At 46.2% G+C, this 25,932-nt stretch overlaps 1 protein-coding gene across 2 annotated transcripts in view; it reads right to left on the bottom strand.

Annotated features, from left to right (window-relative positions):
• Positions 1 to 427: 427 nt before the first annotated feature.
• The window catches only part of CASS4 (Cas scaffold protein family member 4), a 46,869-nt gene continuing 21,364 nt past the window's right edge, over positions 428 to 25,932 (bottom strand). Inside the window, exons 2-6 of one of the 2 annotated variants that reach the window (XM_003779380.5) lie at positions 21,928 to 22,350; positions 13,499 to 13,600; positions 8,845 to 8,925; positions 6,406 to 7,716; positions 428 to 1,181 (exon numbers count right to left, since the gene is read on the bottom strand). In XM_003779380.5, coding sequence (XP_003779428.2) covers positions 774 to 1,181; positions 6,406 to 7,716; positions 8,845 to 8,925; positions 13,499 to 13,600; positions 21,928 to 22,350 — 2,325 coding nt within the window. In that variant the 3' untranslated portion in view covers positions 428 to 773. The remainder of the gene's footprint in view (positions 1,182 to 6,405; positions 7,717 to 8,844; positions 8,926 to 13,498; positions 13,601 to 21,927; positions 22,351 to 25,932) is intronic. The other variant, XM_063720563.1, reaches the window with a different exon arrangement.

Raw genomic sequence — 25,932 nt, 5'->3', positions numbered from 1 at the left:
CTCCCCAGTGGATTCAGATGAACACTGGTAATAAAATCAGGTACAACTCCAAAAGGAGACATTGAAGAAGAACCAAGCTGGGCCTATAAGGAACTACACATGAGAGGGCACACATATTTATGCTGTCTGAAGGTCACAATCATGTTACCACATCAAGCTGAAAATGTCACCGCTCTCTGGAGAATTGTACATGTTTTATTGGGAATATATTTTTTCTTTCTGAATCTGTTATGAATGCATTGGTTGGCTGGGTTCAGTAATAAATATGTGAGACCTTTCATTAAAAAAAAATACAAAAATTAACTGGGCATGGTGGCGTACACCTGTAGTACCAGCTACTCGGGAGGCTGAGGCAGGAGAATTGCTTCAACCCAGAAGGCGGAGGTTGCAGTGAGCTGAGATCACGCCACTGCACTCCAGCCTGTGTGACAGAGTGAGACTTTGTCTCAAAAAACAAACAAACAAAACATGCACACATTTAATCAATATAAAATATTATTTCTACAAAGTCACTTCAAGCTGATACTGCATACTCCATATATGCTAAACTTCACAAGGTCTTTACCTCATACCTGACTCTCTTTCCTGACCCCCTGCCGGGTAAGTCAATGCCCTGGCGTTGCTTAGCCACTTGGTACTACCAGCTTTGGGCACCAGGTCTGTTTCAGCTCATCGGTGTATGCCCCAGCTGGCTTTTTCCATAGGACAGAGTTGCATAAGTTGTGGGTGTGAAGCTGAGAGGTGAGCAGAGGAGGAAGGGAGGTAGACAGTCCTCATCCCAGTGTCCCTCTGAACTGCCGCGTGTGTTGTTCCAGCTTCTCAGCCTCCGCCCGGAGGTGCCCCAGCGCAGCAGGGCTGGGGTACCTGAGCACAGCATTCTTAGTGGCCAGCGCTACGTCCTTGAGCAGGCTGCAGAGGTGACTGCTGCCGCGGAGGATCTCGTTGCGCACGTCCCTCTCCTGGGTCTCCATGCACAGCGTGTCCACCAGCTTCTGTCCCACCATGATGACCAGCTTGCTCTGAGTGATGATTTCCGCGGGCTGGCTGCTGCTGAGGCTGCCGTGAAATGCGCTGATGGCTTTGAAGAGCGCCCCAAAGTACAGCCGGCAGTGTTCAGATAAGCGGGGTTTCCCCTCAGGAGTCTGTTGACTCGAAGGCTGGGGTATAAGAGGGCCAGGATTCTAAAGAAGGGAAGGAAGAAAATAGGAGATTCAATCAATGGGCTGTGACTGTCTGCCCTTTTCTGTTTTGGCTAGATTTGCAAGACTTTTTATTTTTTTTAAAAAATCATGGTTTGGTTTGGGAAGCCCAATACTGCAACAGTTGTCTAACAAATTAATGTTTTCAAAGTACTGTAATATATAATATATACAATATTATATTGTAATACATACATATATAATTTTATTCAATCATCTCAATAAACCAACCCCAAGAAACCCATTTTAAGAAACACATTGGCAATGACTATATTTATGGCTTTTTTTTTTTTTTTTTTTTTTTTTGAGACAGAATTTTGCTTTGTCCTCCAGGCTGGAGTGCAGTGGTGCGATCTCAGCTTACTGCAACCTCCACCTTCTGGGTTCAAGCAATTCTCCTGCCTCAGCCCCCTGAGTAGCTGGGATTACAGGCACCTGCCACCACGCCTGATTAATTTTTGTATTTTTGGTAGAGATGGGGTTTCACCATGTTGGCCAGATTGGTTTTGAACTCCTGATCTCAAATGATCCGCCCACCTCAGCCTCCTAAAGTGCTGGGATTACAGGGGTGAGCCACTGCACCCAGCTAAATTTGTAACTTTTAAAAATGCAGGAAAACTTGGTGAGATTTAAAATTTTCTCAAAGAACAGATTTTAAAACATTTAAAAATCCAAAAATCCTCTCTGATTTCAGTATCAGAGGTATACCAGAACCCCCAACATTTCCAGAAGAAACTAAATACCTTGACCTATCTGTCTTAATATTATTTTTTTGCCTTAATATTAAAATATTTATCATATTTGCTAATAAGGTTTCATCAAAATTTTACATTCATGAATTTTATTTTCTGGAAAATGGAACCAACATCTCCCCAATCCTACATACTCTCAAAGATTTTCAGTACCTAACTTAGTGGCCACAACTCCAGGTAACAATTGAAAGGTGAAGCTCAGAGAAGAGAAAAGGCTGCCTCCGGCCATTCCATTAGCACATGAGAGATCTGGAGCTCTAGGTCTGAAACTTGCTTTCTTTCCATTAAATTTCACATGTTTGCATTTACCTATTATCTCAAAATTCACAGCCCGGAAGCATTCAGACAGATAGGGCATAAAACTGATTTTTTCAGAAGGGGGTTATGTCTCCAGGGGCTGGTAGGGTTGGAGGGGAAGTTAGACAAGGAGGAGGAAGGTATACTTCGAAGAAGCACATTCATTATTAGAATTGCATATTTGGAAAATGAAAACAATGATTGTCTTTGTCATAGAAAGTGAAGGAAAGATTGAGATGTCAGTTCAGATGGACTCTTGGAAGCTGGGAGTATAAGAATGAAGCAGGTTGAGTGCAGTGACCCACACCTGTAATCCCAGCACTTTGGGAGGCCGAGGCAGGATGATCGCTTAACCCTAGGAGTTCGAGACTAGCCTTGGCAACATATGAAACTCTATCTCTACCAAAAACAAAACAAAACAAAAATTAGCCAGGTATGGCGGTGCGGGACTGTAGTCCCAGCTACTTGGGAGGCTGAGGTGGGAGAATCGATTGAACCTGGGTGGTGGAGGCTGCAGTGAGCCACGATCTCACCACTGCACTCCAGCCTCAGCAACAGAGCAAAACACTGTCTCAAAAGAAAAAAAAGGGAGCTGGGCACGGTGACTCACACCTGTAATCCCAGCACTTTGGGAGGCTGAGGCAGGAGGGTCACTTGAGGTTCGGAGTTCGAGATGAGCCTTGCCAACACGGTGATTCCCTGTCTCTACCAAAAATACAAAAAATTAGCCAGGCGTGGTGGCAGGCGCCTGTAGTCCCAGCTACTCAGGAGGCTGAGGCAGGAGAATCGCCTGAACCTGTGAGGCGGAGGTTGCAATGAGCCGAGATCACGCCACTGCATTCCCACCTGGGTGACAGAGCGAGACTCCGTCTCGGAAGAAAAAAAAACAACAAAAAAGAAGAGTTTAGAAATAACGAGAAGTAATGAGGTAGGCATCAGATTCTGAGCATCTTAAGTGAAAATATTAACTGTAGGGAGGTGAAAAATGTACTAAGATTCTTAACTTGGGGTGCTGGAAATGTGTGGATATAGTTTTGGTTATCGCATTGACTAGGGACTTCTATAGGCAGTGAGGGGACAGGGGTTCTGGGATGCTGGGTTCATCCCACGCAATGGAGAACTGTCTACCCAGTGGCCAACGGTGCCCCGGGCCTCCACTGAGAAGTGCTGTCACTCTAAAGCGGGGGCTTTCTAAGTGAGGTCCTTGGACCAGAAGCATCAACATCACCTACAAACTTGCTAGAAATGTACATTATTATGCTCCACCCCAGACCTACCAGATCAAAAATTCTGAGAGCGGGGCCCAGCCATGCAAGTTTGTTTGTTTTTATTTGTTTGTTTTCTTGAGACAGAGTCTTGTTCTTGTTGCCCAGGCTGGAGTGCAGTGGCGCGATCTCAGCTCACTGCAACCTCTGCTTTCCGGGTTCAAGCAATTCTCCTGCCTCAGCCTGCCGAGTAGCTGGGATTACAGGTGCCTGCTACCATGCCCAGCTAATTTTTTGTATTTTTAGTAGAAACGGGGTTTCACCATGTTGGTCAGGCTGGTCTCAAACTCCTGACCTCAGGTGATCCACCCGCCTTGGCCTCCCAAAGTGCTGGGATTACAGGCGTGAGCCACTGTGCCCAGCCAGCCATGTGAGTTTTAACAAAGCTCATAGGTGACTGTGATACACTCAAATTTGAGAACCACTAGTCTAAGGCATACTTAATGTTGAACAAAATGGCATGACTGTCAGCAATATGGCAGGCCAAAAGACTAGTGTTTGGGGTTCAGGGAGCTGAGCATCAGGAGGCCTGAATTCTTGTCCTAGTTTGCCTCTGAGAAGGTACATGACCTTATCCTAGTCATCGGACATCCTTTTCTTCCACCCTCTACCCCATCTGCCCTACAACCTAGGTAAGTTTCCCAAGCTTCAGTTATTCAGAGACAACCTTTACAATCTTTACAAGTTATACTCTTTCCACCTTCCTCTTAACTTCTACTGGCTTCATTCCTTTTCTTTAAATGGACCCATTGTTTTTGCTTACATTAATTTAAAGGAAACTGTGAAAAATGGTAAATGGAAAACTACTGTCATTTACCACAAATAGAAGGAAACCAATAAAAATAAGCACAATGATAACATCTTTGACTTTTTTTTTTAAAAAAGGAAGAACATCAAGTGTAAAAGAGGTGTTGAAGATATACAAGCCCCAAATCAAGATTTGCTGTTGTAATCAGAAACATTAGATCAGAATGTCAAAGAGGAACTGAGTCAGTCCTATTTAGCCCTGTCAGTACCACCCACAACAACCTGGCAGAGCACCTAGAGTCATTTCAGTAATGGTTAATGCTTCACTTTCATTCCCTGGGGTTCGTTCATTAGACTCAGTGATCTCCAGGACTCTCTTGCTAAAATAAAGGACAAAGAATCACAAAAACGAACTCTCGCCCATGTGGGTCATGGCTGTAATGTTGAGCTATCCGTAGCATGATGAGACGAATCTAGCAATAGAGCGTATGAATCAGAAGCTTTAGAGAGTGAGTGCTATGGCTTACCATGGTTCCTAAGTCTTTGTTTTCATCTAACCTTTGTTCTAAGATAGGTTTCTCTTTCTCTTCTAAGTTAGGCAATGTCTGAAAAATAAAATCCCTTCCAATTACCAAATTGAGTGGTGTTTTACACTATGGTGGAACTGTTTGGGTGTAAGTTCACTTTAGACTTGAGCATTCTTTCTCATATTTTCTGTTGATGGTTCTGCCTACTGATTCCTTTTCTCAACCAAAGGAGACTTTGGCCGGCCAAAGGCTGAATTTTGCCTATCAACATATCCTGATATAATGATCCACACGGCTTTGTTTAAAGTTATATATTCGTGTATGTAAATTTTAAACATCCAAATTTCTAGAACATGTTAAAGTTCCTACACCACCAGGCATTTCAGCAGAACACAAAGGTTGGGGCTGAAAGCACCAAATTATTTCCTTGACACAGCCCCCAAGTGACTTCTGGGCCTCTTAAGGCTCACAATCCCTGAACTGAAGCATCTCGCTCTATAATGTCTGAACTCATCCAGAAAAGTATTTCTTTCTGTCTTTTTGTTGTTGTGGTTGTTCTTGAGACAGAGTCTTGCTCTGTGGTCCAGGCTGGAGTGCAGTGGTGCAATCACAGCTCACTGCAACCTCTGCCTCCTGGGTTCAAGTGATTCTCCTGCCTCAGCCTCCTGAATAGCTGGAATTACAGGCGCACACCACCACGCCCAGCTAATTTTTGTATTTTTAGTAGAGATGGGGTTTCACCATGTTGGCCAGGCTGGTCTCAAACTGCTGACTTCAAGTGATCTGCTCGTCTTGGCCTCCCAAAGTGCTGGGTTTACGGGAGTGAGCCACCATATCCCAACTCTTTTTTTTCTTTTCTTTTTTTTAGAGATTAGCTCTTGCTCTGTCACCAAGGCTGGAGTGCAGTGGCGCCATCATAGCTCTCTGTAACCCCAAACTCCTGGTCTCAAGGGATACCCCCACTCAGCCTCCCAAGTGCATGAGCCGTCACACCTGGATATTTAAAAATAAATTTTTTACAGCTGGGGTCTCACTCACTAAGTTGCCCAGGCTGGTCTCAAACTCCTGCCTCAAGGGATCCTCCTGCGTTGGCCTCCCAAAGCATTGGAATTACAGGCATGAGCCACCATGCCCAGCCTCAGAAAAGTATTTCTAAGAGTAGCTAAATTCCGGAGGCTGATCAGACCATGAGCAATTTGAAAGAATGTTTCTACTTCCTCTTTCGTTGCTAAGAAACACACTGAGAATGACTAAATTTATAACTTTCAAAAATGCAAGGAGACTTGGTGTTGAGGTTTTAAAAATCTACTCAAATAATAGATTTTTCAGAAATGTAAAAATGCCTTTTAATTCTAATATCATGGTAAACTTGAACGCCAAAAGTTTTCGGAAGAAATCCAAATCAACTGACCTATCTGCCTATGCTGACCTATCTTTATCTGACTTGTTAATAAGATTTCATCAAGAATTTTATTTTCACAAATTTTATTTTCTAGAAAATGGAACCAGTGTCTCCCGAAAGCCTATACACTATCAAAAGAGTCTCAGTATCTTAGTAGCCACTACTCCAGGTAACGATTGAAGCCCCTTTTTCAATCACTTGGAATTCTGAACTCACCTGTCCACAGATATTTGCTCTATTTTTCTTTAATAGTTCAGAAGAGTGTTCATCTTCCCTTTGCTTAGTGGAAGGGGTACTCTTTTGGTGTGATTCAGTTTCCCTTTGGGGAGGCTGGATGCATTTTTCACACTTAAATTCTGCATTTCGGGTCAACTGCACAGTCTCTTCCTTTTCACAGTTCCCCTTAAAAAGGAGCCTTCCATTAGCAATGACAATGGAGGCAAACCTCTTGATGTCTTCTGGAAGCATCCGTGCCACCATGACAAACCTCTCAAGGTCATCTGGGCTGTTCTGGACATTGTCAGTCACAAGAACTTCCAGAGGCCAATTGCGATTATCCAAGCTTTCCTTTGTTTCAAGCAGGATGCGGTAGGAGTTGGAGATTGTCTGCATCTGGTCCCGAATTCTGTTCTGAAGGTTACTGTCAGTGAGGTTACAGGCAGTCCCATGGACCCCTCGGGCAAAATCCAGAAATTCTCTTACAGATTCTTCTATGTGATCAGTGGACCTGTGGATTGCATCAATGTTGGCCTCCAGATAGTCTCGGAATCTCCACTTCCTACTGACAAAGAGCATCAGGCCAGCGACAGAGCTGACCACCTTGTGCTGCAGAGCCATCACTGTCTCCTTGGCCACATCCAGGTCCAAGGAGAGCTCCTTTGCTGACTCCTCCGAGGAAGAGCTGGAGGAGTCGTCGGTGGATGTGGTGGAGCACGAAGAAACGACGCTAGCTCTGCTGTCAGAACTGGAACCTGATAATCTGTCCGGTTCAGGAGATGAGGAAGTTGTCCGTCTGGAGAACCATGAGGAATTATGGCCCGTGGAATTCTCTGACACCTCCTTGGCTTTCTCCAGCACCTTCCCAGCCTGAGAAACACTCGACATTGCTTTAGGGATGTCATAAATATTGGGCTTGGTGTTCTGCTGTTCCACTTGGGGAATCAGAAAGCTTGAAGGAACCTTGTAGCTGACATCTTCATCCAAAGGAAATGTGTCTCTGGGTACAAGAAAGCCATAAGAAGGAATTTCTGGAAGGCTGAGTTTTTTCTGCATGGGCACACTGTTATTCAGTTGTGGAGTGAGGGACCTGGATCTGCCACTTGGAGGATTGTGGAAAGTCGAGCTGGAACTGGGGAGAGCGTGGGGCCTTGATTCTTCCGCAAAGCTGGTGAGAGGCGTATTTCTCAAGCTGGCCTTTCCTGGAGACACGGGAGTGTCATAAATCCATTCTGATTTCTGAGGATTTGGTAATGTGCTGTAGCCGCCTCTTCTTAAGGTAGTCACTGAGATCAGGGGAACACCCTGCCCCTGTGGGAGAACCACACATGGTTGCCGGGTTAGTAGCTTTCAAAAGAGGGTGCGAGTGCCTCATTTAAATCTCATCGTCACTCCCCCGCTCCTTCAGTAGCTCCCCATTTCTGTTACCACTCAAGGTCCTTCACAATTCTTTTGAGCCTCATTTCTTTCCGCTTCCACCACACTGACCCCACCTTGTCTGCCACCATCTGCTTACAGGCCCAGCCACCCAAGCTGTTTACCTTCCCCTGAACTCAGAACACTGACTCATGCTACTGTATTTCATTTTACCCAAACTGGTTTCTCGGCCCTAAATGCCCTTGCAACCATTTCTTTTCCATCCACCAAACTCCTATGCATCCCCCTGACACGGCAAAATGCCAGCTTTCTTGTAAGATGTTCCCTAATGACCTTGGGTGTAAGTGTGTTTGTGGGACACATGTGGTAGAATCCAATTATAAACATAGATTACACAGATTTCAGATAAAGTCCTTTGCCCAATACAGATAAAAGTGTACTGTATCACAGCACGCCCCTGAGGTCTGTCATAAGAAGAAGCCATTACATAATTTCACACTGTGCCAGGCACTGTCCCAGGTCCTTTGCAAGATTATCGCACTTAATACTCCCAGCCCATAAAAACAGAGAAGTTAAATGACTTATCCCAACCACATAATTAGTCCTATTCCTGAACACAAGCGCAGTGAGAGGTTTTACCTCAAATGCAATAAGGTCTCTGTTAAGAGGAATTTGCATTCTAATTTTTGACCAAGCTAATAACATTTCTTTTTTTTTTTTAATTTTTGTATTTTATTAGAGACAGGGTTACACCATGTTGGGCAGGCTGGTCTTGAACTCCTGACCTCAAGTGATCTGCCCACCTCAGCCTCCCAAAGAGCTGGGATTACAGGTGCCCGCTACCACGCCCAGCCAATATTTGTATTTTTAGTAGAGACAGGGTTTTGCCATGTTGGCCAGGCTGGCCTTGAACTCCCAACCTCAGGTGATGCACTTGCCTCGGCCTCTCAAAGTGCTGGGATTACAGGCCTCAGCCACTGCACCTGGCCCCAAGCTAATAACATTTCTGAAAGGATTTTTATGTGTTCATAACACTGCACCTTAGCACCTCTTCATACTTACACTTGCTTGGCTGGCTGGGGGATGGAGTCCTGCCTTCTTGGGGCTGGCTGGTATGTCGTATAACTGCTGCTTCTCTGGCTCCTGGGGAAAGACCGCAAAGGCAGACAACTTGAATGTTTCTTTCCTAATGGCTACACATCACAAACGCTCCCTATTCCGGTGTTTTTTTCCAAACAAAGACACAAATTCCTGAAGACTTTTTGGTGCTTTAGGTCATGATGCTCTAATGGTGGAAATCTGGGTGACGGGTCTCCTGCCTTCCTTGTCTGAGGCAATGCAGGGGACATTACAGTCCTTTTTCCCATAACAGGGTATACATTCAACAGTGGACTTTGTGCTTTAAAAAGAGACTTCTTGGCCGGGCGTGGTGGCTCACGCCTGTAATCCCAACACTTTGGGAGGCCGAGGCAGGCGGATCACCTGAGGTCGGGAGTTCGAGACCAGCCTGGCCAACATGGAGAACTCTATTAAAAATACAAAGTTAGCCTGGCATGGTGGCGCATGCCTGTAATCCCAGCTACTCGGGAGGCTGAGGCAGGAGAATCTCTTGAACCTGGGAGGTGGAGGCTGTGGTGAGCCAAGATCGCGCCATTGCACTCCAGCCTGGGCAACAGGAGCAAAATTCCATCTCGAAGAAAAAAAAAAAAAGAGAAAGACTTCTCAATCAAAGGTTGGGGGGAAAACAACAGAGCCTTAACTGCAGTTGCCTAAATTAAAAATGGTAATTTATCTTGAGTTCATCTTAAAATTAAGCCAGAGGATAAATGAGATTGAGAACTAATATGTCTGCTTTCTTTTTCTCAGTAGAAATTTTCCTGTTTTATCATTCATATTTATTCTGCAAATATTTAACGAGTGCCCACTAATGACCAGACATGAAGCTGGATGACACTGTGCACATCACGACAGCAATAAAAACAAGGTGTGAGAGACTCATTTGATAAATGTGCATCTTAGCAATGACCTAAGTGCCAGGCACTGTGCTTCCTAAAAATCTTTTTTATTTTATTTTATTTTTTATTTTTATTTATTTATTATTTTTATCTGTGTAATTAGTTTATTAATTTTTTATTATTATTATACTTTAAGTTCTAAGGTACATGTGCACAACGTGCAGGTTTGTTACATATGTATGCATCTGCCATGTTGGTGTGCTGCACCCATTAACTCGTTATTTACATTAGGTATATCTCCTAATGCTATCCCTCCCCCCACTCCCCTTACCCCATGACAGGCCCCGGTGTGTGATGTTCCCCACCCTGTGTCCAAGTGTTCTCATTGTTCATTTCCCACCTATGAGTGAGAACATGCATTGTTTGGTTTTCTGTCCTTGCGATAGTTTGCTCAGAATGATGGTTTCCAGCTTCATCCATGTTCCTACAAAGGACATGAACTCATCGTTTTTTATGGCTGCATAGTATTCCATGGTGTATATGTGCCACATTTTCTTAATCCAGTCTATCACTGATGGACATTTGGGTTGGTTCCAAGTCTTTGCTATTGTGAATAGTGCCGCAATAAACATACGTGTGCATGTGTCTTTATAGCAGCATGATTTATAATCCTTTGGGTATATACCCAGTAATGGGATGGCTGGGTTAAATGGTATTTCTAGTTCTAGATCCTTGAGGAATCGCCACATTGTCTTCCACAATGGTTGAACTAGTTTACAGTCCCACCAACAGTGTAAAAGTGTTCCTATTTCTCCACATCCTCTCCAGCACCTGTTGTTTCCTGACTTTTTAATGATCGCCATTCTAACTGGTGTGAGATGGTATCTCATTGTGGTTTTGATTTGCATTTCTCTGATGGCCAGCGATGATGTGTGCTTCCCAAAAATCTGATTGTCACTCCCCTGCTCAAACTTCTTCAGTGGCTTGAGATATATATATATATAACATATTATATATGTAATGTGTACTATAATTTAAAAACATATATATTAGGATACAAAAAACAGGTTACAAAGTCCAAAGCAAGGCAAGAGAGCACCAAAATAGGTTTTGCAAAGAAAGAGAGAAATAGTTGGACATTGGAAGGGGTTTCTTTAGAGGGAGTTGGGCTGTGAGTCTTCTGAGGGCTCTCCTCAGCTGGGAAATGGGGTGCAGTGTAGCGGGGGTTGCCTTTCACTCCCCAAAAGCAAACCGTCAAGTGTTCCCATGGGACCATTCAATGACTTGAGTTGTAGCCCCTGAGCTTGGGGTCACAGTGGATGGGGGCTGATTCTGGCTTGGGAAAGGTGAAAAGAGAGAGGGTGGCAGCCGTGCTGTGGATGGCCTGTTCTCAGGGTCAGGACCAGGGGGAGGAGAGCAAAGCAGTTGCCTTGGGCACAACATTAAGAGGGCACCAAAAAACTCAATCATCAAAGTAAATACTATTTAAAATGCAATATTTTTAAAAATCATAATGCAAAAAAATCATGGTGAACAAAATGTCACAGTTTTACATAAAGACAGGGTCTAGTGGGGCTGGGATTAGGGCAAGGTGAGTGAAGTGAGTCATACAAGTGTGTCTTCATTGATGACTTTTTTTTTTTTTTTTTTGAGACAGAGTCTCGCTCTGTCGCCCAGGCTGGAGTGCAGTGGTGCGATCTCGGCTCACTGCAAGCTCCGCCTCCTGGGTTCATGCCATTCTCCGGCCTCAGCCTCCCGAGTAGCTGGGACTACAGGCACCCACCACCATGCTTGGTTAATTTTTTGTATTTTTAGTAGAGACGGGGTTTCACCGCTTTAGCCAGGATGGTCTCCACCTCCTGACCTTGTGATCCACCTGCCTCAGCCTCCCAAAGTGCTGGGATTACGGGCGTGAGCCACTACGCCTGGCCCATTGATAACTTTTACACCCAGGCAAGCGCCTGTGCTCCTGGAGTCTATCATGGCAAAGGGAGCTTGTGTGTTTGTCATGGACCAGGCATGGCTCACACAACAGCTGGAGCAAGAGCCAGGGAGGAATGGCTCAGGGAATCTCAGGAGGATGTGGCTGGAAATGACCTGCCTGCCCCAGAGCTAAGGGAGGAGCCAGCAGCCAGAGGAGATGCATTTGGCCACCTGGAGGGACTTGCAGGTAAGAGATGCTCAGCAAGGAGGTGAGGGGTAGGAGGTGGGGGGCACTTACAGGAATGCCCCAGAAGAGAAATAATCAGCTTGCCACACTGGCCACTGCTATTAGCACCCCTGCCAACAGAACCAGGTGAGCAGGACCTTTGTCCCTGCCTGCCTCTTGCAGCCCTGCAGGAGTCTGAGACCACCCAGTGAGTGGGAAAGGGTAGAAACCTGAGATGGGTGAACCAGCAGAGAACTTAGCCAGTCCCGGAAGCCCAGCCCAGCAGGCAGGCCCAAGCCGGGCACCAGGAGTTTTGACTTTAAATGAACTAGAAAGTTTGATTATTGCCTGGACAATTAAATTTCTCAACTGAGCCTAGAGAGGCTAAAGTGACTTCTTTTTTTTAATTTTTTATTTTTATTTTTTTTTCAGACAGAGTCTTGCTCTGTCACCCAGGCTGGAGTGCAGTGGTGCGATGTCGATTCATTGCAACCTCCACCTTCCAGGTTCAAGTGATTCTCCCACCTCGGCCTCCCTAGTAGCTGGGACTACAGGTGTGAACCACCATGCCAGCTAATTTTTGTATTTTTAGGAGAGACGGGGTTTCCCCATGTTGGCCAGGCTGGTCTCGAACTCCTAGCGTCAAGTGATCCTCCTGCCTTGGCCTCCCAAAGTGCTGGGATTATAGGTGTGAGCTGCGGCGCCTGGCCAAAAGTGACTTATTACCTGTGAGTGACCAGGAAGTCACAGAGCCTGCCTGAAATTTTATTTAGACTGGAACTGTGGTTCTCAATCTTGGCTGCTCAGTACAATCACCTGAGAGCTTTTAAAAATCCTGATGTTTGGGCCCCATCTAGACCTGATTCAACAGTCTCTGGGGTTGGGGCACAGGCACCAGGATGGCTAAAGCTCTCAGATGCTTTTGCATACAATGAAAGTTGGGAGCTACTGATCCCAACGGTAGGTGGGTGGGGAGAACGCCACTGCAGGGCATTTGGATGGGCTAACGAAGGAGTGAAGCTATTTTTGATCACATGAAGCATGTCTTACAAATGTGATGTTCCACTTATATACAAACAAGTTAAAAAAAAACAACTAAAATTTCTTCCCCCAGAGATAATCAATGTTAAGATAATCAATGATAATCCAGTGTTAAGACTGTGGTGCATATCCTTCAAAATATCATTTAAAAAAATGTGTGTGTGTGTGTGTATGTACACACATACGTATATTAAATATCGATTATAAATAATGGCTGGGCACGGTGGCTTATGCCCACGGTGGCTTATACACTTTGGGAGGCTGAGATGGGAGGATTGCTTGAGGAGTTCGAGACCAGCCTGGTCAACATAGCAAGACCCCATCTCAAAAAGAAAAAGAAAAAACAATCTATTATAAATGAAAGGTAAAAATGTCAAAATATTCAGAACTCAAGTAGTCATAATGTTTTCTAAAGCAGGACTGGACTCCATGGGTAAAAAGGAGGTTATGAAGTTGGCCTCTGAGTGGTGATGTGTATTCTGGAGGCTGAGCCCCTGGCCTCCATGGTAATGCTGAAATGCAATGTGGGCACAGAGGTCTGGGTGATGCGGGGCCCCTGAACAAGGCTCACCTTCAGGACCACGGGGCCCCGGTGCTGGGTAGGCACGTCATACACCTGGAAAGGCAGAGTCGGCAGTGAGGCCCGGGCAGGTCTGGGAAGTGTGAGGATGGCCTTGGAGAGAAAGGAGGAGAGCAGAGGAAAAGGAAATGTCACTCTGATGATCACAATCAGGTTTAAAGTCATCTCTCCAAAAGCAGAGACAGCTGGGTGGACACTGCTGAGGGGGTCACCTGGCACCCCCGATGGCAGGCTCTTCACTCTCAAGACAGCAGGGTAAGGGTGGGAGGCTCCCTGGTGGAGGCAGCCTTTTTTGCAGGTGGCCCACGATGTCCTGTATCTGCCTCACCTGGGAAGTTCACCTGAAGCAAGTTAACATGCAGATTATTGGGCCCATGTGAGTTGGACGGAGTCTCTGGGTGTTGAGGGGGGCCGGGAACCTGCAGTGTTAACAAGCTTGCCAGGTGATTCTGATGTTCTCTAGGGACCAGGAGGCGGTGACTCTGATACTGGGCTATTCATCTACATTCATCTAGCTAGGCTGAGGCTGGAGAAGTGCACTCAATAGGCAGAGGGGACTTTAAGAATGTAAGGTGGAGGGACCAACAAGGTCGGGGGAAAACTGAGGCCTGAGAGCTGTCTAAGGACTCGTCACCTGGGCTGAGGCAGGGAAGCAGGAGGTGACCAGATGAGCTGCAGCTGGCAGTTTTTCTGGCAGCAGCGAGAGGCAGAAGAGAACCTGGCAATGTGAAAGTGATGGAGAGGAGCGAGGGAGGGGAGGAGGGAGAGACTGAGTGGGAAAGGTTAACAGGGAGCAGGTCAGTTAAGGAGTTTGAATTTTATCCTACAAAGGATGGGATTGACCATCCAATTTATATATATAAACTTTTTTTTTTTTTTGAGATGGAGTTTTGCTCCTGTTGCCCAGGCTGGAGTGCAATGGTGCAATCTCGGCTCACTGCAACCTCCGCCTCCCGGGTTCAAGCGATTCTCCTGCCTCCGCCTCCCGAGTAGCTGGGACTACAGGCACGTGCCACCGTGCTAGGCTAATTTTGTGTTTTCAGTAGAGACAGGGTTTCACCATATTGGTCAGGCTGGTCTCGAACTCCTGACCTTAGGTGATCCGCCCACGTTGGCCTCCCAAAGTGCTGGGATTACAGGCATGAGCCACCACGCCTGGCCCCGATTTATATTTCATTGAGAGCACTTGGCCAGTTATTGCTCAAGCCATTTTGGGAAACATGGTCTCAGCTGTGGAGCCTGGGTCTGTGAATGGGAACCTCAGATTCAAGTTAATCCTCCAGAGCTCAATGATGTTGGCTCAATGGTGGGTACCACACTGGGTGCACAGAGCAGCTTCCGAACCCAGCCAGGGATCCAAGTCCCCTGAGGAACTTTAAAATAATACAGCTGCCAAGTCTCCCACCCAGACCTCCTGAACTAGAACGTCTCTAGGAGGGGCCTAGGAATGCGCTAATTTTTCTAGAGTAGAAGATGCTGTCTACCACAGGCTTAAAGTTTAAGAGGGAAATGAGGTCTGAGCATAGGCTGGGCACAGGCTGGTAAGCGAGACAGGGCCTGGAGGAGAGGAAAGAGTGAAGCTCCGGAGTCCAGGACAAGGAGAATGTACTTCCCACCAGGGTCCCAAGGAGCTGTCGCTGAGTAGGGGGCTTTCCAAGTTGGCTCAGGGGGTGATTAGGGTTTCAACGTGCAGAGCTGAGGGAGGGGAATGCAGGTGGAGGAGCAGTTTCTGAGGACTGGGTCAGGGTCCCTCTATTCATCATGGTGTCCCCAGGATGCAGCACTGGGAATGTACGTGCTAGATTTATCTGTTTGTTTTTGGTGAGTGGATGTGTGCCGCTTGGATGGTAAACACTAGCATACAGTGTAAAAATCCACCCTGCCATTCATCTGGCTAGACTCACGGACGCAGATGAAGCAGCCGCAATGCAAACAGGGTGAACATTTCTTCCAAGGACACGCTGCAGCTGTCACATGTCAAAACAGCCCCCTTCGTTGAGTGACGACTGCTTTCTTACTCCCTGAGAAACTTGGTTCGCTAAAATCCTAGGCTCTGGAAGCACAGCCCTCCAAAGTGCTCTCCCTAAGAATGAAACATCCCACTCTCGCCTGGGGGATCTCAGTCATTGACAGAGAAGCAGCCTTGATTCCCAGGCTCTCATGTAGCGCTTCGGACAAGGGGTTTCCGGGTCCAGGACTCCCTCTTTATCTCCGCTTCGTGGTTCCCAAGGGGAGAGCGGCCCTCGTCCATGCTGCACGCTGCCCTGTTGGGCACAGAGCCTATCAAGACACAGCTTCGCTTAGATTTCACCGAAACCCCGCCTTTCCCCATCGTATCATGACGCTACCTTTTCCTGTTTGTGAGCTGCCTCGTGGTTCCTCTGCTCTGTGATCTTCCTCTTTACACTCAGTAAACCTGACTTTGTTCCTGATGGTCTCAGGCTGATTGGTCTAGGTGGACAAGCCCGTCAGTGGTTTCCCATTGCATTTTGAATGAAATCCAAGCTGCTTCTTTTTTTTTTTTTTTTTTGGAGACGGAGTCTCGCTCTGTCACCCAGGCTAGAGTGCAGTGGTGCCATTTCAGCTCACTGCAACCTCCGCCTCCCGGGTTCAAGCGATTCTCCTGCCTCAGCCTCCCGAGTAGCTGGGATTACAGGTGCCTGCCAACACGCCCCGCTACTTTTTTGTATTTTTAGTACCATGTTGGCCAGGCTGGTTTTGAACTCCTGACCTCAAGTGATCCACCTGCCTGGGCCTCCCAAAGTGGAAGGATTACAGGCGTGAGCCACCGCGCCAGGCCAGAAATCCAAGCTGCTTGCCCGGTCTGACAAGCTATGCACCCGTCACACCCAGGGACCTTGAGTGAGTGTCCCGGACCACTGGCTGTCACCTCCATGTCTCCTCCCTCCCAGCTCTCACTTATTTGAACACACCAAGCTTTCTCCCCCCGCAGACCCTTTCCAAATGCTGTCCCAAGGCCCATTCCTCCCCATGACTTCAGGCCCATTCTATTTTGATGGCTGACTGTGGGATCCCCTTTGCCTATAAGGGCACCTCCACAGAGCAAAGGGACTTTCCTGTGTATGACATTTCAGATGGAAGGAAGCCAGCTCAAAAATGCCCAGTGCTTCTTGGAAAACGTAGGCCCAGTATGGCGATCAATTAAGGAACATGTTTGAGAAACACAGTTTCGAAAGGTTTAGGGACACAGAAGGAAACTCCAGTTCAGGAACTAGTGGATCCAAGAGCAGTTTCACCAGGAAATCTGGCCCTTTTCTCTTGAAATACAAGAGTCCCTTCTGAATTTAAATTGAAATCAAATATGCTCTTGATGTGGTGGTTTTTTTTTTTTTTAAATTAGGCCAGCATATTATATTAAGGAAGTTGGGATAAAAAGTAAAACAAAGCTCAAGATAGTGGTTACCCTAGTGGGGAAGTGACAGAGAGAAGGCACTGGAGGCTTCTAGGGTGGTAGTTTTGTTGTTTCGTGGTCTGGATATAAGTTACTGAGCTGTAACTTAAAATCTGTAGGTGAAATTTCAGTAAAGTGTTCATCAGAAAGAATAGTGTCAGCCAGAGTCAGGTGAAAGAAAATCAAGGAATAAGGGCTGTGTTTTTGGGGGTGATGGAAGTCGTGCTTCATCAGCTGTGTGGCTGCACGAGCAGTTTCACCTCCCTGGGAATTAATGTCATCATCTGTAAAATGAAGAGTTGTTCTAATCTAAACATATGCAGAGATCGCACCCAGCTATAGAGATGTCTGATTCTGACACATAGAAGCCTCTTTTAGGACAACTTGAGAAAAATGACATGTTTCCACCTTCTCGGGTGTTAATTTGGGGCCACTCTTTGTCTACAGACTGTCAACACAGATGTAAAAAGTCCGTGAAATGCCTCACAAAGGCTGTGTTCCAAGCCTGTGGAGTTGCCATGGGAAAACAGTTCAAAACCAGTGGCTCAGAGTTGCCCCGTCTACCAACAGCCGCTTCCATTTGGAATGTATTTTCTGGGTGGGTTTAGCCTCAGGGTTAATGGCTAGCTGACATGAGCAGGGAGGAGATGCCTGCCTTTTCTGTGGATCAGAAAATCTGTAACTGATTGTTAACTGGTCTTCAAGTTCTTCTAGCTCCTTCCTTCTCAGAGTAGAGGAAGAAGAGAAGTATTTAGAAAAACCAAAAGCTACAACTGAAGGTGACTTTAGAAAAGATGGGGTCCAACCTTCTCCCAATACAGAGGAGGAAGGAGAAACACAGAGGGTGTTGGGAGGTTCCCAATCACTCAGTGCAACATTGGCTGCCCCAGAAGCCAAATGAGATGGCACTCCTGACTTGTAAGCCACAGACCACATCTCTTGCTAAGAGACTCCAAGCACAGAGAAGGCAAGAAATTAAAAATTATTATTATTTTTTGAGACAGAGTTTTCCTCTTGTCACCCAAGCTGGAGTGCAGTGGCATGATCTCGGCTCACTGCAACTTCCACTTCCCGGGTTCAAGAGATTCTCCTGCCTCAGCCTCCTGACTAGTTGGGACTGCAGATGCACACCACCACACATGGCTAATTTTTGTGTTTTTAGTAGAGACAGGGTTTCACTATGTTGGCCAGGCTGGTCTCAAACTCCTGACCTCAGGTGATCCACCTGCCTCGGCCTCCCAAATTGCTGGGATTACAGGTGTGAGCCACCGTACCCAGCCAATAAATTAAAACAATTTTTAAGTAAATAGGCTGGGCACAGTGGCTCACGCCTGTAATCCCAGCACTTTGGGAGGCTGAGGTGGGCAGATCACCTGAGGTCAGGAGTTCGAGACCAGCCTGGCCAACATGGAGAATACCCTGTCACCACTAAAAATACAAAAAAAAATTAGCCAGGCGTGGTGGTGGGAGCCTGTGTTCCCAGCTACTTGGGAGGCTGAGGCAGGAGAATCTCTTGAACCCAGGAGGCAGAGGTTGCAGTGAGCCGAGATCACGCCACTGCACTCCAGCCTGGGTGACAGAGCGAGATTCTGTCTCAAAAAAAAAAAAAAAAAAAAATTTTTTTTTTAAGTAAATAAATAGGAAGGGAGCAAACTTGTAGGTAGGGCAGACATGGAGGGAACTTAGGGAAGGAAAACAAGGCAGGAAATTCCCCCGGGGGGTTTTACTGTGGCCACCTCAAGAACTCTGCTCAGTGGTTAAAGGGACCCCCCCCCCAAATTTCCTTGCGGTTTCTGTTGTTTGCCACAGCCTGCACAAGCAAGGGCTCAAATGGTTGATGCACTTAACATCCAGGGCAGATCTCATTGCTGATGCCCTGATCATCTTTCAAAGTTAAGTTTCAATAGTAAACTCGTCTTTCCTTTCACACGGATGTCAATCTAGCAGTCGATAGTGGACTCCACTATCGTGGTTTTTGAAACCTTGTGTTGTGTTTGGTCGATTTCATTCATGCAACAGGTATTTACTAAGTACCTTGTAGGAGCCTGTCAATGTATTGAGTGGCATGAGCTGGGAGGAGGTGCCAGCCTTTTCTGTGGATCAGAAAACTTAACTGATTGTGAAGTGGTCTTCGAGGGTCCTCTGGTCAACCAACAGAGGACAGCGCATCTGTTTTCCTTTCAGGGAGAGGAAGGAGTTGCTGTTGATTTTTTGTTTTTTCTTTTCATGGCTTTGGGAGAAATTCAAATTAACTTCAGCTAATGTCACTTGTTGTTCTTAGAGGAAACCTCAGCAAAGCCCTGCTCCGAGTCAGCTGCTCAGACAGCAGCTGAGCATGCCAGGCCTAGATCGGGGCCAGTTGTTCCAGAAAAGAGAGTTAGTGTCCACCTCACTGACTGCTTCAGAAGGCTCCACCAGCTTCCTCTTGGTGTTTGTAGCGAGTGCCTGTGCTGGCAGCTGTTCTATGTAACAACTGTCTGGTTCTATGTCTTGTAGCCCAGGGAGTTAGAAAATGTAAAGTATTCAAAATCTTCTAAGGAATCAACACTTTCCTGTTTGAAGACAACCTTGGAAGCTGGTGTGGATAAGGCCTGAATGGTGAGTAGCGCATTCCTGGGCCCCCACAGCACATGCCTCAGGGAGAGTGGCCTTTCCCTGCACACAGACCTTGCCAAGACCCTCTGCCAGAGCTGTGGCCGGGTGGGATGTGTCATGGGAGCTGAAAGCAAAGCATCCGATGGCAGGAAATGCCTGCAGTGACTGAGGCCTGTGCACATCTGCTCTACATCTCAACACCTCATGAAGGCCAGGGCTTTGGGGGAAATAGCGCATTCTTTTTCTCCTTCCTTACTTTAATTCTTTTCCTTATTAAAAAAAGTTTTCATGCCGCATTTGTTTTATTATTTTTTAAGACAGGGTCCTGGTCAGTCATCCAGGCTGGAGTGCGGGGGCGCCATAAAGCAGCTCTCTGCAGCTTCAATCTCCTGGGCTCCAAGGGTCCTCTTGCCACAGCCTCCCGAGTAGCTGGGACTATAGGTGCCTGCCACCACGCCTGCCTAATTATTTTTTACTATTATTAGTAAAGGTGAGGTCTCACTATGTTGCCCAGGCTGGTCTCAAACTCCTGGGCTCAAGCAATTCTCCTGCCTCGGCCTCCCAAACTGCTGGGATTACAGAAACGAGCCACCAAGCCTAGCCCATTCTACATTTAATGAATGCTCTTTTTCCTCTGTTTCTAAAAATTGGTACTTTAGGCCAGGCACCGTGGCTCACACCTGTAATCCCAGCACTTTGGGAGGCTGAAGCAGGAGGATTGCTGGAGGCCACGAGTTTGAGGCTGCAGTGAACAGTGATTGTACCACTGCATTCCAGCCTGGGAGACAGAGCGAGACCCAGTCTCAAAAAAAACAAATTGATATTTTTAAAAATTACAGATGTCATACATGTTCAATATGACATAAAAATCAACTTCCTAATTTGTTTGTTTGTCAGATATGTATTGAGCACCTACCCCAGGCCAGGCCTGGTCCCACGTGCTGAGGACACAGGAGTGAATAAAATAAAGGCCCCAGCTTACTGCCCTCTTTCTCTTTAACCAGTTCCCCTTCCTTGGGGTAACTATCCCTGGAGCATGTACTTCTCAGTCTCAGTGTGAGAGCACACATGCATACACACACTCATATACAGAATTCCTTTTTAGAGTTTTTTGTTTGTTTGTTTGTTTGTTTTTGAGATGGAGTTTCACTCTTGGCGCCCAGGCTGGAGAGCAATGGTGCGATCTCAGCTCACTGCAACCTTCCCCTCCCAGGTTCAAGTGATTCTCCTGCCTCAGTCTCCCGAGTAGCTGGAATTACAGGTGCCCGCCACCATGCCCAGCTAATTTTTTGTATTTTAATAGAGACGGAGTTTCACTGTGTTGGCCAGGGTGGTCTCGAACTCCTGACCTTGTGATCTGCCCGCCTCTGCCTCCCAAAGTGCTGGGATTACAGGAATGAGCCATTGCGCCCTGCCTCTTTTTTGAGTTTATATCTGTTTGGTTTTTGTTTAAATAGATCTTTCTTCCCTCTTATAAATGCCTCATTTTTTTTTTTTTAACAACTGCACAGCAGCTTGCTGTGGTGATATGCCAAGATATGTATAACCAATCCAACTGTTAATAAACATTTAGGCCTCTTTGAGTTTTCTATGCCATAATGGCTACAGCCTCCTCATCCAGACATATATTTGCCTGCTTGTATATTTCCATAGCAGGTTCTAGAAATAAAATTTCTGCATTGAAGGGGATATACATTTTTTTTTTTTTTTAGACAGGTTCTCACTGCCACCGAGGCTGGAGTGCAGTGGCACAATCATAGCTCACTGCAGTCTCGACCTCCTGGGCTCAACCGATCCTCCTCCTGCCTCAGCCTCCCACTAAGTAGTTGGGACTACACGTGTGTGCTACTATGCTGGCTAATTTTTAAATTTTGGTAGAGACAGGGTCTCACTATGTTGCCCAGGCTGGTCCCGAACTCTGAGTTCAAATGATCCTCCTGTCTCACCCCCCCAGAGTACTGGGAATATAGATAGGTGTAAGCCACCGTGCCCGGCCTGGAATATACATTTTAAATGTGATGTGTAACTTCTTGCCTCTGAACCCATGGAAACCCCACCCTGCCATTTGTCACTGGGAGTCCTGGTGATCCTTCATCCTGTGAAAAGGCTGCCATGAACATCCTCAGTGCCTTCCCACACAGCTCAGCTAAGCATTCCATTTCCCACAGAGTGTGCCCAGCCTTGGAGAGCTGGGGAATCACAGGGGGGCCGAGGGTGTCAATGACAAGAGGGTGGAGGCCGCTGAGTTCTCCATCCCAACCTGGCACACAAGCTCCCCGGGCGTGATCACCAGCAATCTGGGCTCCCATTTTGCGTGTTTGATCTGAAGGACACCCATGACTCAAGGGGTAGTTGGGCCTCTGGGTGTTTCCATACCCCTCAACCCGTGTCTAGTAGATGGAAGCATCCGTACCTGTTTTGGAAAGCTGAGAGTCTTTTCACAGATGATTCTGGCACTGGTGGGAGGGTCGGGGAATTCATAGACTTGGGCAGTAGGGGGCCGGGGCCCCTCCACCCAACTCCTCATCTGCTCATAAACGGGGCCTGGAGTGGGAGGGCGGGGTAGAGTGGGCACCTGATAGGTCTCCTCTGAGCTGGCAGGAGCTTCTTCCAGGCCTCTCAGGAGTGGGGGGCACAGCCTGTCTGCAGCGACCTCCGTGAGGATTTGGAGGCGGTTGGCAGGGGCCAGGCCTTGCCTCCCGTGGAGCAAACACTTCCACCAACCCTCACTTTCTGGCACATGTTGCTCCAGAATGGTCAGGATGTCCCCTCTGCTGAAAGCCAGCTCGTCGGAGCAGTCAGGGCAGTTGTCATAAAGTGCCCTGGCCAGGAGTGCCTGGGGGTGGAGAGGGGAGAAGACAATTTGCTGTTAGCACCATGGCCAGTGACCGCTACACCAATCTCACTCTCTTAGAAAGCTTCATGCAAATTCATAATGCCCTTTCATTTCATTTCTTCCACCCCAGAGGCTCTTTGTCCCTGCTCTTTGCCTGATTTGTTCCTTCACATCCTTGGGGTCTAAGTGAAATGTCACATCCTCAGGGCAGACTTACCTGTATCCTGAGACGAGGTTGGATGGTCCTAATATGCTTTCATGGCCCTGTTTGTTTTTGGTTTTGAGACAGGGTCTCACTCTGTTTCCCAGGCTGGAGTGCAGCGGTGAAATCTTGGCTCACTGCAGCCTCGACCTCCCGGGCTCGGGCCGTCCCCCCACCCCAGCCTCCCAAGTAGCTGGGACTACATATGCGTGCCACCACACCGGGCTAAATTTTGTATTTTTGTAGAGAAGAGGTTTTGCCATTGCCCAGGCTGGTTTCCAACTCCTGGGTCATGGCCCTGTTTTAATTTGTGGAAATCATGACCCTTGTAGTTATGTAGTTCAGCGTAGCATAGCGCATAGTGGGGTAGAAATTCGTACCTGTGTACCTTTGAGCAAATTAGCTACCCTATCAGAGCCTCAGTTTCCTCAACTGTAAAATGGTAATAATAGTAATACCTACCTCATGGGGTTATTGTGAGAATTAAATGGGTTGAGATATATATATGTATACACACACACACACACACACACACACACACACTATATATGACGGGTTGATATATATGTGCACAACATGTATCCTATATATATACATATACATACATATATATACACACACACACGCACACATATATATATAGCAATCCATTATATATTGTGTATACATATGGGTATCTCTCTCTCTGTCATGCACAGGTGCCTAGCATTTAGTAAATGCTTGGTACAGGCAGCTGTGACTGTTATTACTATTAGATTGCTTTTTGTCTGGTTTTTGCTATTTTCCTTCTTAATTGGATTGGCAGTTCTGTGACTGCTGGGCCCACATCTCACTTGGCTATTCTGTCCCCAGTGTCAGGCCCAGACCCAGGTACATAGAAGATGCTCAATAAATGTGCATTAATAAGCGAATGACAAGAGGCTGGGCGCAGTGGTTCACACCTGTAATCCCAGTACTTTGGGAGGCCGAGGAGGGCAGATCACTTGAGGCCGGGAGTTCAAGACCAGCCTGGCCAATACAGTGAAACCCTGTCTCTAATAAAAATACAAAAATTAGCTGGGCGTGGTGGCGCATGCCTGTAGTCCCAGCTACTTGGGAGACTGAGGCAGGAAAGTCGCTTGAACCCTGGAGGCGGAGGTTGCAATGAGCCGAGATCATGCCACTGCACTTCAGCCTGGGCAACAGAGGGAGACTCCATCTCAAAAACAAAACAAAACAAAAAACTAGTGAACGACAAGAGACTCAGGGGGTTGGTGACTGGCCTGTGGTCACAAAGCCAGGATCAAACCCAGTCTCCTAATTCTCCAACCCATGCTCTTTCAGTAAGCCACACAGTTCTAAAAAAAGTCGCCTTGTTACCAGGGCAGTGATGGCTGAGCCCCCTTCTTATCTGAACTTTCCACTGTAATTACATGAAGACAACTTGTTTCTTTAGGTTTTAAAGTAATTACCTTTCCCCACCTTTTTATATCAATACATGTTCATTACAGAAAAAGAGAGAAATAAAAGAAGGAAATGAAAATTACCCATAATCCCACCACTAAGAGATACCAATTCACACTATTTTTGGTATTTATCCTTCCAGTTCTTTTTTATTTTTCTAAATACATTTAATTACACCTTTTAAACTCATTAACCTTTGTTCATACGGTTCACAAATAAAGCAAAAGTGACCAACTCTTCCATTATGTTTGTTGAAAATTATTGTGCTTCTTGCCTAATATTTCTATTCTGTTACAACAATGGAATTGGAAGACCAATGCTGATAAATACCATCTTAACCAGACAAGCAGGCCTGTGTGGATTAGGGGAAACACTACCACAAGTCTATCTAAAAAGCGTAAGAAGAAGCAGATCCTTCACACACCCAGAAAGACATTGAACGTCCCCCACAAAATCTAATACAGCTGAGATCCTAGGAGATCATGAACAATTTTTGTAAATAAAACCCTTTGTTCTTTCTACAAAAGTAATACAATTTCATTAAAGAAAAAGTAAAAATAATAATAAGCAAACAGAAGAAAATTAAAACGCCTGCAGTGCTGCCACCACAGGTAACTGCTGTTAATCCTTTGGTTTTTGTATGTTTCCAGATCTTTTCTTTTGCACAGTTGTTCACATACACACCTAGAGTCATCATTAAAGTTTTAAAACTAATGGCATAATATGAAACACACAGTTTTATAATCTGCTTTTTTTTTCCCACTTAAAAGTAAATTGTGGGACCGGGCGCAGTGGCTCATGTCAGTAATCCCAACACTTTGGGAGGCCGAGGCGGACGAATGACAAGGTCAGGAGTTTGAGACCATCCTAGCCAATATGGTGAAACCCCATCTCTACTAAAAATACAAAAAAAAAAAAAAAAAAGTTAGCTGGGAGTGGTGGCATGCACCTGTAGTCCCAGCTACTTGGGAGGCTGAGGCAGAAGAATCACTTGAACCTGGGAGGTGGAGGTTGCAGTGAGCTGAAATGGTGTCACTGCACTCCAGCCTGGGTGACAGAGTGAGACTCCCTCTCAAATAAATAAATAAATAAATAAATTGTGAGCATCTTTCCATGTCAATAAACATTTTTCTTCAATATCCTTTAAAACAGTGACTTGGTTTTCCATTGTACGGATGAAACATAATTTTTCTTGTTGGTTTTGGACATTTTAGCTAATTGCAGGTTTCAGCTATTACAAACAATGCTGAAATGATCATCTTTATAGCTAATATTTGCAACTCCCCTTATTTATTTCCATGGATAAATTCTTCGGTGGGAAGTCGGTGGGTGGAAACCATCAGGGCTCCAGGTGCTGTCACGTTGCCCTCCAGCAAAGTTCAATCAGTTCACACCTCCGCCCACTGTGAATGAGACTGCACAGTTCCTTGTACCCTAATCTACCCTGTGCATTACCTCTTTGTTGGATGATGTATTTGTTTAGAAACCTTTGTCAAGGAAACTTGAAATGTTTCCCAGCACATTCTTAGCAACACCCAGACTACTCAAAACTACAGAATCAGCTGCTGCCCTCATGCCACTGAGGGGATAATTTGCAGGCAACTCGGGGAATGTGTCACCACCCTGCTGTACCCCACTTTTAGCTCATTTTTTAATAGAAAAAAGGTCCCAAAACGAGTTAGGGGCATGTGTATTGTGAGGGGCATTCCTGCCTGTAAAGATTTCCTCTCTCCTCCATGGTGAAGCAGAAATCCTCAAGTGAGAGGGAAGTTATGAAGCTATCACTTGTCTGAGCCCAGTGAGTGTATGAGATGACATTGAAAAGCAGAGAGCTGAGCTACAGCCGATGGACACTGACTGTACTTCCCGGTGTCAGGCATCCCATGGGGTGGGTGTCTTTCTGGGTCAGTCAATTGTTCCTTCACAGATTCAGCAAA

Source organism: Pongo abelii, chromosome 21 (genome assembly GCF_028885655.2).
Source record: "Pongo abelii isolate AG06213 chromosome 21, NHGRI_mPonAbe1-v2.0_pri, whole genome shotgun sequence".
Taxonomy (NCBI): domain Eukaryota; kingdom Metazoa; phylum Chordata; class Mammalia; order Primates; family Hominidae; genus Pongo; species Pongo abelii.
Note: the sequence above shows the minus strand (reverse complement) of the source record. Positions and strands in the feature narration are given on the sequence as shown.